At 59.9% G+C, this 15,875-nt stretch overlaps 1 protein-coding gene across 1 annotated transcript; it reads right to left on the bottom strand.

Annotated features, from left to right (window-relative positions):
- Positions 1-6,911: 6,911 nt before the first annotated feature.
- Positions 6,912-14,802, bottom strand: MEX3D (mex-3 RNA binding family member D). Its single transcript, XM_069456351.1, has 2 exons — positions 14,175-14,802; positions 6,912-8,353 (listed from the first exon to the last, which is right to left on the bottom strand). Exons 1-2 carry the CDS (start codon positions 14,800-14,802, stop codon positions 6,963-6,965), a joined length of 2,019 nt encoding a protein of 672 aa, XP_069312452.1. The 3' UTR covers positions 6,912-6,962.
- Positions 14,803-15,875: the final 1,073 nt, after the last annotated feature.

The following is a 15,875-nucleotide window of genomic DNA, read 5'->3' as shown; positions in this document are numbered from 1 at the left end:
TGCTGAGCGAGGATGCGTTTGGATATCGACTTAAATAAACCAATGGTTAAAAAATAAATACAGCTGGGAGATTTAAATGCTGACCAGATAATTGCTATCGCAAAATTAGGCAGGGCGAGGTGGCTCATGCCTGTAACCCAGCACTCTGGGAGGCCGAGGTGGGAGGATTGTTCAAGGCCAGGAGTTCGACACCAGCCTTAGCAGAAGCGAGACCCCGTCTCTACCAAAAAGTAAACCAATAAACAGAAAACATAGCCGGGCATCATGGCGTGCACCTGTAGTCCCAGCTACTTGGAGGCTGAGGCAGGAGGATTGCTTGAGCCCAGGGGTTGGAGGCTGCAGGGAGCTGTGATGATACCACTGCACTCCAGTCTGGGTGACACAGTGAGACCCTGTCTCAAAAAAGGAAAAAAAGAAAAGAGAAAAAAGAAATTAATGTTCGCTTCAGACAGGCACAGTGGCTCACACATGTAATCCCAGCACTTTGGGAGGCCGAGGTGGCAGGATCGCTTGAACACAGGAGATTGAGAGCATCTTGAGCAAAACAGTGAGACCTCGTCTCTACAAAAAATAATATATATATATTTAAAAAGAATTTAATGCTAACAACTTTGGATCTGTTACAACACTGCAGTCACGTGTTTTGCGAAGCTTCCTAGTCTTGCAGAGAAGTGGGGTTTGCACCGGCACAGTCCTGCCGGGGAGAGGCTGGGTGGAGATGAACAGCCCATCATTGCCGGAGCGCCAGTTGCGGTGGCGGCTGGGTCCCTGTGGGTCGATTCTACTGTCCTCTGTGCTGTGATTTGTGCTTGACAATTCCCACACTCAAAAGTTTTTAGAGTGGAGCATAAGCTGTTTTAGCCGGGACATAAATCATCTTAATCGTTGCTTAGAATAAACCCACATTGAATTTTCTGACTTTGCCAAGCAGATCTCAGTGGGATGGGGACCCGGGAAGCACCCTGGGGACTCCGCCTGTTCAGGGGACGTTTTGACCCAGCGGGTTTGACTCAGCAACGCCATGTAGGGCATGTGTCACCTCCTCTCATCATTGTGTCCTCCAAAAGGGCAAAAGGTGGTGGCCACCTAAGTCTCCATCCAAGTGGGGCTGGCCACGTGAGCCTGGGACACAGCGACTCCACGGGAGGAGTAGTGGCGGGGTTTGCTACTGTTTGTGCGAAAACAAATGTTCTCCCAGGGTTTGCTGTGCACACAGAGGACCGGAAAGGGAACATCTCTGGGAAAGGGAGTGGGAGGATGAGGGCCTCCTTCTGACGCAATGGGGGCACTTCAGAGACATTGTCATTGTCACACTGGGGGTGCTCCTGGCCTGGGGTGGGTGGGGACAGGGAGGCTGATCAGCACCTGCAGTGCCCAAGATGGCCCCACCCCAGAGAACAACCCCGCCCCAGTGTCCACAGTGCCTGGGGACAGAAACTGGTCCAACTGATTAAGGAAAAAAAAAAAAAAAAGACAAGCCAATGGGGCAGAAAATTTCATTCAAAGGGACTGACACACAACGGTGACCCAGGACGATCTGTGTGCAGAAGTGGCCTGGTCAGCAGGGAGAGGGGTCCGGGGCGGGGCGGGAGGCTTCACCGTGAGGAACGTGAGAGTTTTATGAACTCCCTGCGGCCGAGGGTGTCAGAGGGTGGACTAGGAGCCTCAGTTTCCCCTCTGCACAATAGCTTTGATCACAGCTCCTGACTCAGGGCTGTGTGAGGACTCAATGGTGAGGTGGTTCCCGAGAGAGGCCGGGCCCTGAGCGGGTGGGATGTGCTCACTGTAATGCCAGCCATTGTTATTATTATTATGATATTATTGCTGCTATTACTACTGTTGCTATCTGGGCTAACTGAGCACCCTGGGGTTCTCGGACATGCCTGGGGTGTCCCCACGGGGCGGACAGGAACTGGGCTTGCCGCTAGCACAACACACTCCCAATAAGCCCAGCCAGCCCCCACCTCCCACCTTTGCCTGAGCTGTGCCCCGACCTGAACAGCCAGCCCCGCACCCTCCCACCGCCAGCCCCCCTCCTCTCTGCTCAGGGCCAAGTCGTGAGCGCCCCGCCTGTTCCAGGCCACGCATCTGGCTTTTGGCCAACCTTTCAAATAGCCGCAGATGGCATGTTCCCTGCAGCTTTAGCTCCCAGAGCCCCTGCACACTCAGGGCAGACCCGCCCGGACTCAGCCCCAGGGGACCCAGCCCTGCCCTGTGTCACTTCAAGAGACACAGAAAAATGCACTCAGCAAAAAAATAGGAACTTTCCCAGATACAGTTAATCCTTAATGACCTTGCACATCTAGTGTTTTTCCCAAACATTTTTACTCTAAAAAATTAATTGGACTTTTATTTTATTTTTTTTTTAGACATAGGGTATCAATCCCTCTGTGGCCCAGGCTGGAGTGCAGTGGCATCATCATGGCTCACTGCAGCCTCCAACTCCTGACCTCAAATGATCCTCCCGCCTCAGCCTCCCAAAGTGCTGGGATTACAGGCTGCACTTTTACTTTCTAAGAAGTTTCAGATTTACAGAAACATTGAGCAGAAAATGCAGAAAGTTCCCATACACCACCCCCAAGCCTGCAGTGTCCCCTATTCGTAACATCTTGCATTAGTGATTGTGCTATGTTTGTTACAATTCATGAATCCAATTGATAAATTTTCATTTACTTATTTATTTTTTGAGACAGAATCTTGCTCTGTCACCCGGGCTGGAGTGCAGTGGCGTCATCACAGCTCACTGCAGCCTCCACCTCCTGGGCTCAAGCGATCCTCCTGCCTCGGCCTCCTGAGTCGCTGGGACTACAGGTACGTGCCACTGTGCCTGGCCTCATTTTAACTCTTCTTAAGGGCACAGCTCAGTGGCATTAAGCACATTCACGTTGTTATTCCACCATCACTACCCTCTGTCTCCAGAACTTTCTCATCTTCCCAAACTGAAACTCTGTCCCCATGAAACAATCACTCTCCAGCCCCTTCCCAGCCCCCGGCACTCACAATTCTACTTTCTGTCTTTGTGGATCTGATGGCTCCTCCATACGTGTGTGTGTGTGTGTGTGTGTGTCTCTGTGTATTTTATTTATATATATATATATATATACATATATATATATATATATATATAAAATGGAGGTGGAGCCACACAGGCAACAGTGCCTCAGGGTTTAGGAATGTCTTAACGCACTCCTAGTAGCCAGCACCCAGGAGGAGAAAGACACCATGGCCAGCCTCTATGGCGACACCCACTCTCCTGATCTGTAACAGCAACAATGATCTCTTTATGTGTGATGCACACTGTTTGCCAAGAAATATTCAGTCAACAAACACTCACTGAGCACCAACCATGTGCCAGGCTCTGTACTGAGTCCTTGTCCTTTTGCTCAAGGAGGGAGGAGGAGGCAGACAGTAAATGAGTCAACAACCAAAACAGTCAAATTCTGCACTTGCCAGGATTTTTCTTATGCCTGAAGGAGAAAGTTTAAAACTACTCTGGCAATGACCCAGCCCCTTGACTAAGGCACAGCAAAGACACAAAAACCTCACTCCCCTGTAAAGTGCCCTGGCCTGGGTGTCACACCACAGTGGAGGTTTGTTATCTCCCACTATGGAGTTCAGGTAGGGCTTGATCCAGCCTCTTTCCTGTACAGGCAGGTCTCCAAAGTCTCTAGTCCTGTTTTTTATTTTATTTTATTTTATTTTTTATTTTATTTTTTTTTTTTTGAGACAGAGTCTCACTCTGTTGCCCGGGCTAGAGTGAGTGCCGTGGCGTCAGCCTAGCTCACAGCAACCTCAGACTCCTGGGCTTAAGCGATCCTTCTGCCTCAGCCTCCCGAGTAGCTGGGACTACAGGCACGCGCCACCATGCCTGGCAGTCCTGTTTTTTAATTTGACGTTTGCAGAAAGTATTAGATGTACAGAAAAGTTGTGACGACAGTGCCAGAGAGTTCCCACGTAACCCACTCCCGGTTTCCCCATCCTTAGCATTTTGCATTAGTGTGGTACATTTGTCGCAATTAATGAACCAATATTGATACATTATGATTAATTAAAGACCACACTTTGTTTGCATTCCTTTAGTTTTCCTCTAAGGTTCTTTCTTTTTTAGAGGCTGCTGGGATTACAGGCATGAGCGACAGAGCCTGGCTCCACCCTCAAGTTCTCTTTCTGCCCCACGTTCCCATCTGGGAAGCCATGTGACATTTAGTCATCACATCTCCTCAGGCCCCTCTGGGCTGTGACAATTTCTCATTCAGACTTTCTTGTTTTATTTTTTTTGTTTTGTTTTTTGAGACAGAGTTTCACTCTGTCGCCCGGGCTATAGTGCTGTGGCGTCAGCCTAGCTCACGGCAGCCTCCAACTCCTGGGCTCAAGCGATCCTCCTGCCTCAGCCTCCCGAGTAGCTAGGACTACAAGTGCCACCACGACTCCTGGCTAATTTTTCTATTTTTAGTAGAGATGGGGGTCTTGATCTTGCTCAGGCTGGTCTTGAACTCCTGGCCTCAAGCAGGTCGGCCAGCGAGGAAAAGGTGGGCCTGTTTGTGTGCCGTGGGGGCTCACAGTCCCGGGCCAGGGGAATGGGTCTCCACCTTAGGCACATAACCCAGAATTTCCCAGGTGCTCCGGGCCCCGAGGTTGCTGCTGGGCAGGGTGTTGTGTGAGGCTTTGGCCACACGGTGGCGACAGAGGACAGGCCGCGGGCCCCACCTGGGCTCTGGGGGAAGGGTGGGGAGGAGGAGGATGATGATGGGGAAAGGTCTCGCTTTCCCCATCATCATCCTCCTCCTCCCCACCCTTCCTTGGGCTTCACCCTGACCCTTGCTCCGGGGCACACTCACTCTGGTTTTGGCAGGAATCAAGGCACTGGATCCGTACCCATAAATACAGAATCGATTCAGGTCTGTGTTCCCCAAACGGCCTTCCTACCTCTGGAGTAGCTGGGACTAGACTCTCATCACCACGCTTGGCATTTTAAAACCTTTTTTTTTTTTTTTTTTTTGTAGAGACGTGGTCTCACTGTATTGCCCAGAATGGTCTCGAACTCCAGGCCTCAGGCGATCCTCCCGCCTGGGCCTCCCAAAATGCTGGGACTCCAGGCGAGAGCCACCGCTGCGCCCAGCCCCTTTCCTCTTATAAAGACACGCACCACTGGATTGGGGGCTCACTCTAACTCAGGATGATTTCATCTCAAGATCCTTAATTATAACTGCAGAGAACCTCTTTCCAAGTAAGAAAACACATTCACAGGTTCCGGGGAACATATTTTATACACTCCTGAGTCTCACAGGCGGGAGTTCGGACCCAGGCGCACCCATGTCCTGTGGGTGGGGGACACCAACTCAGGGGCCCGGGCAGGGGGGTCTGGGTTTTGTGTCCCTTGGAACTCCTGTGGTGTCTGAGCCCCTGTGCCTTCTCCTGGAAGCTCGGGGGCTCCCTCCACGTGGTCCTGGCTTTCCTAGCAGGTTCCGTGTTCCAGGGCCCTGTTCACAGCCGCAGTCCTCAAGCCAGCAGCCTGTGGGCCCCCAGCCCCTGCCTTGTCCCCAGAGTGGCCTGTCATGATGCCCCGTGCTTCATGCACTCTGGGGCTTCCTTCCCTCCTGGGAACATTGCTGGCACCTGCTGACTGCTGGTGTTCCAGCCCATGGACCCTCTGTCCTTATCTCCTGGCTCCACCCCAGCCCTGCACCTGGGGGACATCTCGTCACTCAGACACCCTTCACAGGCTAGGAGGCATTGGGGCCAATTCTGGGACAGGGATGTCCAGACCTCAGAGACCCCATGCACGCAGCGAGTGGGGAACCATTCAGACACACCACAGAGCTGGGACGATGTCCCCCAGGAAGGGACGCCTGGCCCTGCTCCCTCCATGGAAGCCCTTGGTCAGATAACAGTTGCAATAGGGGCAGCCTCAGGGAAGGGGGGCCCCTGGACCCCTCCCCACACAACACAAACCCTTAGATCGGAACAAGGGACAGTGCCTGGCCAGGTAAGGGCCTAGACCCTGGAATCGGGGTGTCAGGAGCGGACACGAGGGTCCTCCCTGCAGGGCCACCCTCCCAGCACCCACCCCCCCACACCACACCGAAGCCGTGCGCTCACATGTAGTAAAAAGACTTTATTAAGAAGGCTTTGAAGTCAAAAAATAAAACTCTTGATACAATTTTTTTAACCCTTAAATCAGCTCAGCAAATATATAATCAGTAATTTAGCTGTGTAAGATTAAAGGTCCATTACTTTATTTAAAATAAAATATATTTTTAGTTCTTAAAATTTTATTCCATAAAGTACATATTTTCCCTATAAATTCCCTACATATACACGAGGTAAAAAGTAAAAGTAAAAATAAAAAAAAAAAACCTTTAAAAATTTAAAAAGTGACAACAGAAACCACAGCAGGAAGGGAATTAATAATTAAAAAAAAAAAGTTAGAAATTTCTGGTTGGGACGCCCGGGACCCCGCCCCCACCCCCCTCCGGCCACAAGCGGCCGCCGTACAAAAGGGTAAACGGTTAGCCCCGAAAAGGGAGTAAAAACGTCACCATCCTCCTCGCAGAAGTGCCTGTACAGTCTGAGGCCAGCGACAACAAACACTGTCAAATCCGAAAACGGCTACGTACAAAAGGAGCACACGAAGAGTTGTAAAAATCCTGTTTGTTTTTTTTTGTTTTGTTTTTGAAAGATCACCCTGGAGGTGGGGTGTCTTAAATAAAAGTATAAAAGTGCAAGCAGACCTTTTCTCTCTAGTTTATTTTAACCTGTCGACTCAATACTGTCATTTGTTAAGAACTGAGGGTCGCGGGCTCGCCGTCTCCACGCCTGGGACAGGAGTTAAAGCTTGTCTGTAAACACTGGCCCGGCGCCCCGCCCCCCGGCCCCGCCCCCGCCCGGTCCGGTCCTCGCCCACCCCCGGCCCCCTTGGCTGGCCCTGGTGGCGCCGGCCGGGGGCCACGTCGGGCCCCGCGCTAGGAAAAGATATGAATGGCCTGGGTGGCCGGCGTGCGGCACGCGGGGCACTCGGGCTCGCTCTTGCCGCAGATGCGGACGGCGCAGTCCATGCAGAAGAGGTTGTGGCCGCAGGGCACCAGCGCGGCCATCACCTCGCCCTCGGCGCACACCACGCACTCCCGCGCCGAGGCCGGGGAGGCCACGGCCGCTGGGGGCCCCGGGGCCCCCGGGGCCGCGGTGGCTGTCGAGGGCTTGCGGTTGCTCTCGGAGGCGCCGGAGTCCAGCGGGGAGCAGGAGGCTGCCGGGGCGCTGCTGGGCAGCGAGGTGGGCGCGGAGAAAGCCGCGCCCCCCGGGAAGGGCAGCGAGCCCTGCGCGGACCGCCAGGGCAGCGCGCCCACAGGGTCGGGGGCGCCGCGGCGGCCCAGCGGGAGCTCCAGGCCTAGGCCGCTGGGCTCGGGCAGCGTGGGTGAGTGGCGCGGGGTCCCGGTCCCGCTGCTGCGCCGGGCGCTAGCAGCAGGCGGCGCCGGGGCCCCGTTGACGGCCGAGCAGCTGCTGAAGGCGGGCAGGGGCCCGGCCCGCTCAAAGGGGGCCCAGATGGTGGCCGCGGTGGGCACCGTCAGGTCCAGCGCCAGGAAGTCAAAACTGAAGTCGCAGTCCTCGGGGGCAGCGGTCCCCGCAGGGGCACCGGGGCCGTCCCCACCGAAGGTGAAGCCCCCATTGCCGGCACCACCGTAGGGGCTGGCAGGGCCTGTGTCCGGCACTGGTGGTCCCCCGCGGCTGCCCGCATAGAAGGCCTCAGGGGCGCTGGGGGCGCCTAGGGCATTGTCCCCGCGGAGGCCGGCCGTGGCCGTGGGGGGCCGCCGCCCCGGGTTGGGGGCCTTGGCCCAGAGGCTCGTGGCGGCGCCAAGCAGGTCCAGGCAGACGTCGGTGCCATTGGCGTGGAAGTCGCTGTCCGGGCCGGCGTCGGTGAAGGCGCCAGTGCGCAGCGTGATGTGCGCCTCGATCTCCTCGCGCGCGCGGTCCACGTTCTCAGGCATGCCCGTCACGGCGAACACCGGCTCCTTGTCGCGCCCGGGCGTCACGATGTACGTGTGCGTCCGCTGCTGGATGCGCTTGATGGTGGCGCCCTTGGGCCCCACCACCAGCCCCACCACGCGGTAGGGCACGCGCACCTGGATGGTGGTCTGTCCCGGCAGGTTGGGCGGGCCCTGCGCGGAGCCGGGCAGCCCCCCGGCCTTGCTGCGCGTGGCGCGGATCATGGAGAAGTGCTCGGCAGCCGACAGGATCTCGCGCTTGGCCATCTCCACGTCCTCCTTGCGGCCCGTCACGATGAACACCGGCTCCTCCCCGCGCACCGGTGTCTTGATGTAGGTGTTCGTCTTGGCGCGCAGAGCCTTGATCTTGCAGCCTGCGGGGCAAGGGAGAGACACGGTGAGGGGGGCCCTGCCCAGCATGTGGGCCCACCTTGAAGCCCCCACTTCCCGGCCTTAGTGCCCCCCACGGGCTTATCCTCAGACACGCCAGGTGCTTCCTTCCCCAGCCTCAGTTTCCCCTCTGGGCTTCTGGGGGTTGGCAAAAAAGCATCTCCCTAATTCACATCCACCTGGAACCTCAGAATGTGACCCCTGTAGTGTGAATGTTTGTCCCTGGCCCGAAATTCATACACTGGAATGTAACGTCCAGTGTGACAATATTAAGAGGTGGGCCGTGGGGGAGGGATTACGTGGCAAAGGCTCCACCCTCACAATGAGATTAGTGCCCTTATAATAGAGGGTCCAGCGAGCTCCCTTGGCCCCCTCTGCCATGCCAGGACACACAGCAGGCACTGTCTGTGAGGAATAGGCCCTCGCCACACACCCAATGTGCTGGCACCGGATCTTGGACTTGCCAGCCTCCAGGAGCAATCACTGTTGCTGTTTCTAAATGACTCAGTCTAGCCTAAGGTTGTTACAGCAGCAGGAAGGGACTGAGACAGTGATCTGATTTGGAAATAGGGTCTTCGAGGACATTAGTTACAATGAGGTCATCCTGGATTAGGGTGGTTCCTAAATCCAGTCTGATGGTGTCCTTAGAAGAGAGGACACACACAGAGACACCCACAGAGGAGGTGGCCGTGTGACAAGCAGAGACAGAGATTGCAGGGATGCGTCTACAAGCCAAGAACACCAAGGACTTCCAGGAGCCAACACAAGCTGGCAGAGGCAGGAAGGGTTGTCCCCTGGAGCCTTCAGAGGGAGCTCAGCCCTGCTGCCACCTCGATTTCCAACTTTTATTCTCTGGACCTGGGAGAGAGTGAATTTCTGTTGTTTCAAGCCATCCGATAGATCAGCCCCAGGAAACAAAACAGAGACCCTGTGACAAGAACTCCCTGTCCAGCGGGAGAGACAGCTAAGGCTGGGCTTGTGGAGATCACCCATGATTTCCTTACAGCCAAATGGACACTCCCAAGGCCACCAGGACCCCTGCCCAAGGGGAACCCAGGCCTTAGCCCAGTGGCAGCCTCCTGGGCCTCCAAAGGCCCCAGGTGGTCCCTAAGGGGATGCTTCGGGGACGTAGCACTGTGGCTTCACTGTTGCTGGCTGGGCTGGGGGGTCTGACCTTGTGGGGGGGGCAGGGTCTTTTCGGGGTATGTGGGAGAGGGCTCTTCACCCATTGTCCAGACAGCCCTGCTTGTCTAAAGGCCAGGTGTGGCCTTCCCGGGTCCCAGACATACCCACCCCCACCCCTAGGGCCTTTAACAGGTCTTGAGTTACCCCCGCCCCACATAGCCCCTAGCTCTGGGGAGGCAGAGACAGAGGAACACAAGGATATTGTTTCAAGACAATCAGAGGGTGGCATTAAGGGGATAACAGTGTTGCTAACTCTCTAGCAGCAAAAGATACAAAATTAGTGGGACCAGCACATTTGAACATGAAGAACCAAAGTGAAGGTGCCTGGGCCAGGAATGTGGAAGACAGGGGTCCCAGAGGCCTGGGGAGTGGGGGAGGGGAGGTGGGGGGGACCCACCCCGAGGTGGGCAGCAGCCCCCATGTCCCAGCCACACATGACCTTCCCACCTGTAATACTCTCCCACCCCCCCCACCCTCAGTTCCCTCCGTTCCTCCCCAATACATCTCGGCCCAGCGCCCCCTCCTCCAGGAAGCCCACCCTGACTGGAGCAGCCAGCAGGAGGTTCCCGCCATGGGGTCCTCCCATCCAGACCTCTTAGGTGCCCGGTCCGGGGAGGGTCATACATGGGAGGGGGTGACCCAACATGGCCACAGCTGAGCTCACAGGTTGTGGGTCACATAGAGTCTGGACTCATGAGGAGACAAATCTGGGAGCTGCGGGTGGGTCAGGGCAGGGAGAGGCCTGGCAGCCTCCCCCAACCTGTCCCCATCCTACCCCGTCCCACAGCTGAGAGGCCTTACGGAGAGAACCTGAGTCCAGCTCACTAACTATGCTCAGCTGAGACCAAACCTGAGAGGCAAGAGGCGAGAGCTGGGCCATGAAGTTGGGGGTCTAGGAATGACCCCAACCACACCCTGTCCCAGTAGGGAGGACATAGCCAGGCCAGAGTGACAAGAACCCGGGGGGTACCCTGACCCTGGAGGCAGCTATTAGGTGAGTGCGGCTGAAATGCAGATTTCTGGGTCCTGCCCCCACAATTCCAGCTCAGAGAGCCTGGTGTGCCTGGGAATCGAGTGACTGCCCCAGAGGCAGGGGGCTCACTTGCCCCCAAATCCACTCTCAGCCCAACGCAGCCAAATCCTCCTCTCCGCTGGCAGGGGACACAGCCCATATCAGGGGGCATCACTGATCTGACCCCGACTGGGGTCCTGGCTGCAGGTGACCTGTGGCTACAGACTTATCAACAAAACCACAAGGCTGGGAGTGGGAGCAGAGGCCACCGCCCCAGGCTGGAAGGCTGGACGGGTTTAACACGGCCACCGGGAGGCCATGTACCCAGGGGAGTGGCTGAGGGAACAGTGGGGGCAGAGTTCCAGAGGCAGGTCAGGGCTGGGACAAGTCCCCATCTCTGAAACTCCGTCCAACACACGGCCGTCCCTGACCAAGCAGCAGGCACAGGACAGACAGTGCCGCCCCCTGAGCCAGTCCTGGCTGGGTGGTCTGTTCGGGGGGAGGAGGGAAGCTGGCTCCACTGTCAAACAGGGGCATCAAAACCCCCCACCCAGGGAGCATCCACACTTGCTTACAGATGAAAGAACCAACGCATATCCCCGCAACACCCGACACTGTCCCCAGCCACCAGAGAAGCACCCGAAGCTGGTGGGGGTGGGAGAGAGAGAACAGCGGGCTTCCGGGGCCTCCCCCGACCAAGGGAGGCTGTCTGAGGTCTCTGTCCTCAGCCTGTGACAACAGCAGAGAGGGAGGGAGCCCTGGGTGGCTTCCAGGCCCAGCCCTGGCTGCAGCATCATTCATTCACCTGCTGGTTCCTGAACACCCACTGAGCGACAAGCCCTGTGCAAGGTACCAGGGACTCAACCATGACCAACAAGCACCTGGCCTGGGTCCTGCCCCCAGGAACCTGCAGGATGTGCCCAGGGTAAGGAGGAGCTGAGGGTGGGTCTCAAAAGGAGCTGAGCCCGGGGTCCCCCAGGTGACCTTCACTGACTAGCAGGAGGGAGATGCCCACACGTGTCCTCTCAGAACCTCCACTTCGCCCCCAGCCTTGGCGCTTTGGCAGATGGGAAGTTCTTTGCTGACCCACTCCTGCCTCAGCAATGCAGGAAGAGTTGGAGAAACTGGGGTTCGAACCCCAACCCCCATCCCTTGCCCTCTCCTGTGACCCCAGAAGGTGCAGGACTTTCTCCGGAGCACATCTTGGGGCCTGGTGAGATGCGGCAGGATAAGTCCGGCCATGGGCTCACCATAGGGTAGGCGTTTAATAAAGACACGGCAAATGATGCTGTCCCATCTGGGTCTCTGTAGCTTCAGGGAGGAGAGAGACCTCACAGGGAGTGTGGACGATAATGGTGTTCCCAGAAAGCACCTGAACCCATTCTAGGGTTGAGAAAACTGAGGCTCGGAGAACAGCACGTGGGTCTCAGGGAAAGGACTGGCACCAGGTCTGTGTGACTCTGGTCTGGTGGTAGAGGCTGGGCAAGTGTACCCCTTCTGCCCTTCAGGAAAGGGGGTGGCCTTGGACCTCAGGTTTGACAGAAAAGCAGGAACCCCCAGGGTAGAGGGTGGGGTGAATGACCAGAGGGAGGGAGGGAACAGAGCTGGGGCACAAAGGATATTGAAGCATGTGCTTGAGAAGAAGTGGGTGGGTGGCAGAAGCTGGGAGCCACAGATGGTTCTAGAGCTAGGGGAGATGCAAGGAACACTGAGTTGCCAACCTGTCCTAGAATTCATGGAACATCCCCTGGCACCCCATAGGCTACTTTTGGGGTGGCAACTGTGTGCAACCTGGAGCTGGACAAGAACCCTTGCAACCACCCAAGGGAGGTGCTCTCTCTGCATCACAGAGAGAAGCTGTCATCTGCCCATGGCCACAAGGCCACTCCAACCCGCAGGGTGAGCACTCAGGGCCCACTATACACCCCTCACACATACACAGCCTGCCTTGCTGACTGCCACCAGCGGGAACCCAGCCTGACACCCAATAAATGGGTACTGAACGCACTTCCAGGAGGTCAGGGCTGAGCCTGGTGCCCCGGGAGGTTCAGTGCTCCATGACCCTGCCAAGAAATGCTCAGCCTGAGGCCACAGGTCCCCATGCTCTCGGCCCGATTCCTATACCACAGCCTCTCAAAGGACCTCCAGGTGCCAGGACACACGCATTCATGCAGAACACAGCGCATCAGCCTGGCGCATCAGCCTGGTGACTTCGGGCAATCAGCCCTGAGACCGCAGTTCAGGACCAGCTGCCTGGGAGAGGGGGTTGGGGGAGCAGCAGGATTGTGAGGGGAGCTGTCCAGCCAGGTCTCCTGGGGGCGGGGTGGGGATGGGCAGCCAGCAGGGCTCAGAGAACTGCCTGTCCCCCTCCCTGATTGCCACTTGTGATGGTGGGTCCCAGGCGGGCATGATGCCCCACCCTCCGTGTGTTCCCACACGAGCTGGACAAATGAATGACCGAGAGACAGAGCGCTTGCCGGCCAAACTGCCCCACCCAGCCCGAACTAGGGGAGGGCATCCCTGGGGTCCCCTGCTTTCCCCGAGGCTGATAGGTGACCTTGCAGTTCAAGCCCCCCACACCCTTCTCTGGCTCCTGTTACTGAGAAGAGCCCAGAGGCTGGCCAGGGCCTGAGTGCCCTGCAGCCCCACCCCAAGCCCCGCCCAGGCCCCACCCCAAGTTCTAGAACCTAGCTGGTCACAGGCGGTCAGCAGGGAGCCAGGGTGGGGAGGGGCAGGTGGGAAGGCAGGAGAAAGTTGAGGCCTGGGCGGGTGGGCAGGCAGGCGGCTAACGGGGTAGTGGGTGTGTGCTGGGCTGGGCACTGCCCACCAGCTGCCTGCCCGCCCCGCAGCTCGAGGGCCAATGAGCAGCGGCCGGCCTGATGTCACCCTGCAAATCTCAGCCTAGCTCTCTAACAAAGAGAACAATGGGGCGGCCACAGGGACGCCCTGACAATGCCCCTTCTGGACCCCCACACCCTGGGCCTGATGCCCCCGGAGCCTGCTAAGGAGGGCTGCCGGGCTGTACCCAAGCCGCTTTGATAGCCCGTCTTCCCACAAGCCCCCAGTCCCTGACTCAGGCATGAGAGTGGGGTGGGGGTCTTTTCCCACCGGGTGGTGCCCCCACCCCAATCAGGGGCCCCAGGCTGGGGAGTTGAGAGGGACCCTCTTTGTGCTGTCACACTTCTCTCCCAATTCTGCAAGCGGCCCCCCAAGTCACCTCCAAACCTGAGCTTGCCCCGCCCCATGCCTGTTTTGGGTGTGGAGCGCCCACCGGCCAGCCCAGACCCTGGTCCCTAGCGCCCCTCTCCGGGATGCCCCTGCGGCGCGAGGCCCTGGGCGGCGGCGCACACCCAGTGCCGGAGGCGGGGGCCAGACAAAGGCAGCGGCCAGGCCGGAGCGCCGAGGGGAGGAGCGCGGGCTGCGCCCAACTTTCTCCCGCGGCGGCTGCAGGACAAAGGCGCACAGGCGGCCTCAGGGGCCGGAGCCCACGCGGGGTGTGTCTGGGCTCCGGCGTCGGGCTGCAGGCTGGGCTGGGCGAGAACGACCCCCTCCCCGGGGCGGGCGGCGCGGGGACCCCCGGGGCGCCGCCTCCGACGGCGGCCACTCACCCTGGCGACCCACGATCTCGGCGACGTGCTCCGAGCTGGGCACTGGCACGCACTCGGTCATGTTCACGCTCTTCTTCCGACTACCGATCACGCTCATCTGCTCGGCCAGCAGCGTCGGGGGGCCCAGGGCCGCGGGGTGGGGCGCAAAGCCCGCGAACACGTCCGGTGGCGACGGCCGGGGAGGCGGCGGCGGCGGCGGCGGCGGCGGGGGGCTCACGTCGGGGTCCAGAAGCGACAGCGGGCTGGGGACTACGGCCACCGCGGGCGCCACGGCCAGGGGCGCGCCGACCTCGGGCCCGTCGTGGGGCGCGGGCTCAGCCGCCGCCCCGCCGTCCGCGCCCCCCGCAGCCGCGCCGTCCCCGCCGCCCGCGGCTGCTCCCTCCTCGTCCGTGTCGCCCGCGCCCCCCAGCCCCAGCGCAGACAGCTGGTCCAGCGCCAGGCGCAGCGCGGCGGCCGCGTCGTCGGGATCGGGCGGCGGCCGGGGCGCGGGCGCGGCCTCCTCGGCGCCTTCGGGCGGGGGCGGCGGCGGGGCGGGGGGCGCGGGGCTGGGGTCCCGGCCGGCTGCCGCCCCCGGCCCGCCGCCGCCCGCGCTCCCGCCGCCGTCGGGCTGGCCGAGGGAGCTGGGCATGGCGGGAGCTAGCGCTCAGGCCCGCGCTCCCGCCCCGCGGCCGCCGGCCGCCCGCGCCGCCGCCGCCGCCCGCGCCGCCCTCCGCCTCTGCGAGCTCGGCCGCCGGCCGCCGGCATCCAGCGGCGGGGGCGGGCGCGGCGGCCGGGGCGCGGGGCGGCGGCGGGCGGCTGCTCGGGGCCGGGCCGGGCCGGGCGGCGGCGGCGGCGGCGACTCTGGCTGCTGCTCGGCGACGGCTGCGGCGGCTCCTGGGCGGCCGAGGCGGCGGCGGCGGCGCGGGACGCTGCTTCCCTCCCGCCGCCCGCCTCCTGCGGCCCCGCCCCGGCCCGGCCCCGGGCCCGCCCCCGTGACGTCAGGCCGCGGCCCAACAATGGGCAGCCGGCAACGCGCACGCGCGGGGCGGACGGGGCGGGGCCGCGTGCGGTCACGTGGACCGGGTCCCGCCCCGCCCCCCGCACTCGGGCTGGGACTGGTGAGCTCGCACGTGGGTGCCACCGCAGGTAGGTGCCGCCGGGCACCAGAGCCGGGGTCCTCACCCAGCCCGTGCGCGCCCAGGCCCGGGGTCCTTCTCCCCGAGTTCCTCTGGAGCCCCTGCCTGGCTTAAATCAGGCTCCTGCCCTGCCTCCCCCAGCCACGGACCCGCCACGTCGGAGCACAAAGGCGTGGGGTCCCTCTCCAAGACCCCTTAGTGATCTGGGCGGGCTTCGGAATCAGGCCCCCTCCCCGATCACGATCCCTCAGCCCCATGGCGCTCGGGGCCTGGAGTCCCTCTCCGAGTCCCCTTAGAGATCCGGGCTGGGGCCCCCCACGCCCCGCTCCCACCTTCCCTGAGCCAGCGACCCCCAGCCCCTTACACAAGGGTGTGGGGTCCCTCTCCCTGAGTCCCGAGTGCCTCTCGAAGGTCCCGTCGGGCTTAAAAGGCAGGCCTCCCGCCCAGTCCCTACTCTATGCCAGGGACAACCCCCGCGTCGCCTCTCTCATTCCCCGTCGGGATCAGGGCTGGGCGGGATTTCCCACTGAGGGGCCTTCCCTGCTTGGCAGGTTCCCCCAGCCAGGGCCCTCCAGCGTGGAGACCC

This window comes from Eulemur rufifrons, chromosome 2, assembly GCF_041146395.1.
Source record: "Eulemur rufifrons isolate Redbay chromosome 2, OSU_ERuf_1, whole genome shotgun sequence".
NCBI lineage: Eukaryota > Metazoa > Chordata > Mammalia > Primates > Lemuridae > Eulemur > Eulemur rufifrons.
The sequence above is the reverse complement of the archived record's forward strand: the minus strand, read 5'-3'. Positions and strand labels throughout refer to the sequence as shown.

What these genes read in the sequence shown, in the direction of transcription:
- MEX3D (XM_069456351.1), bottom strand. Translation starts at nt 14,802, where the DNA reads ATGCCCAGCTCCCTCGGCCAGCCCGACGGCGGCGGGAGCGCGGGCGGC. An exon ending in CGAGATCGTGGGTCGCCAGG is followed by an intron (nt 8,354 to 14,174) that starts GTGAGTGGCCGC and finishes CTTGCCCCGCAG; the next exon opens with GCTGCAAGATCAAGGCTCTG.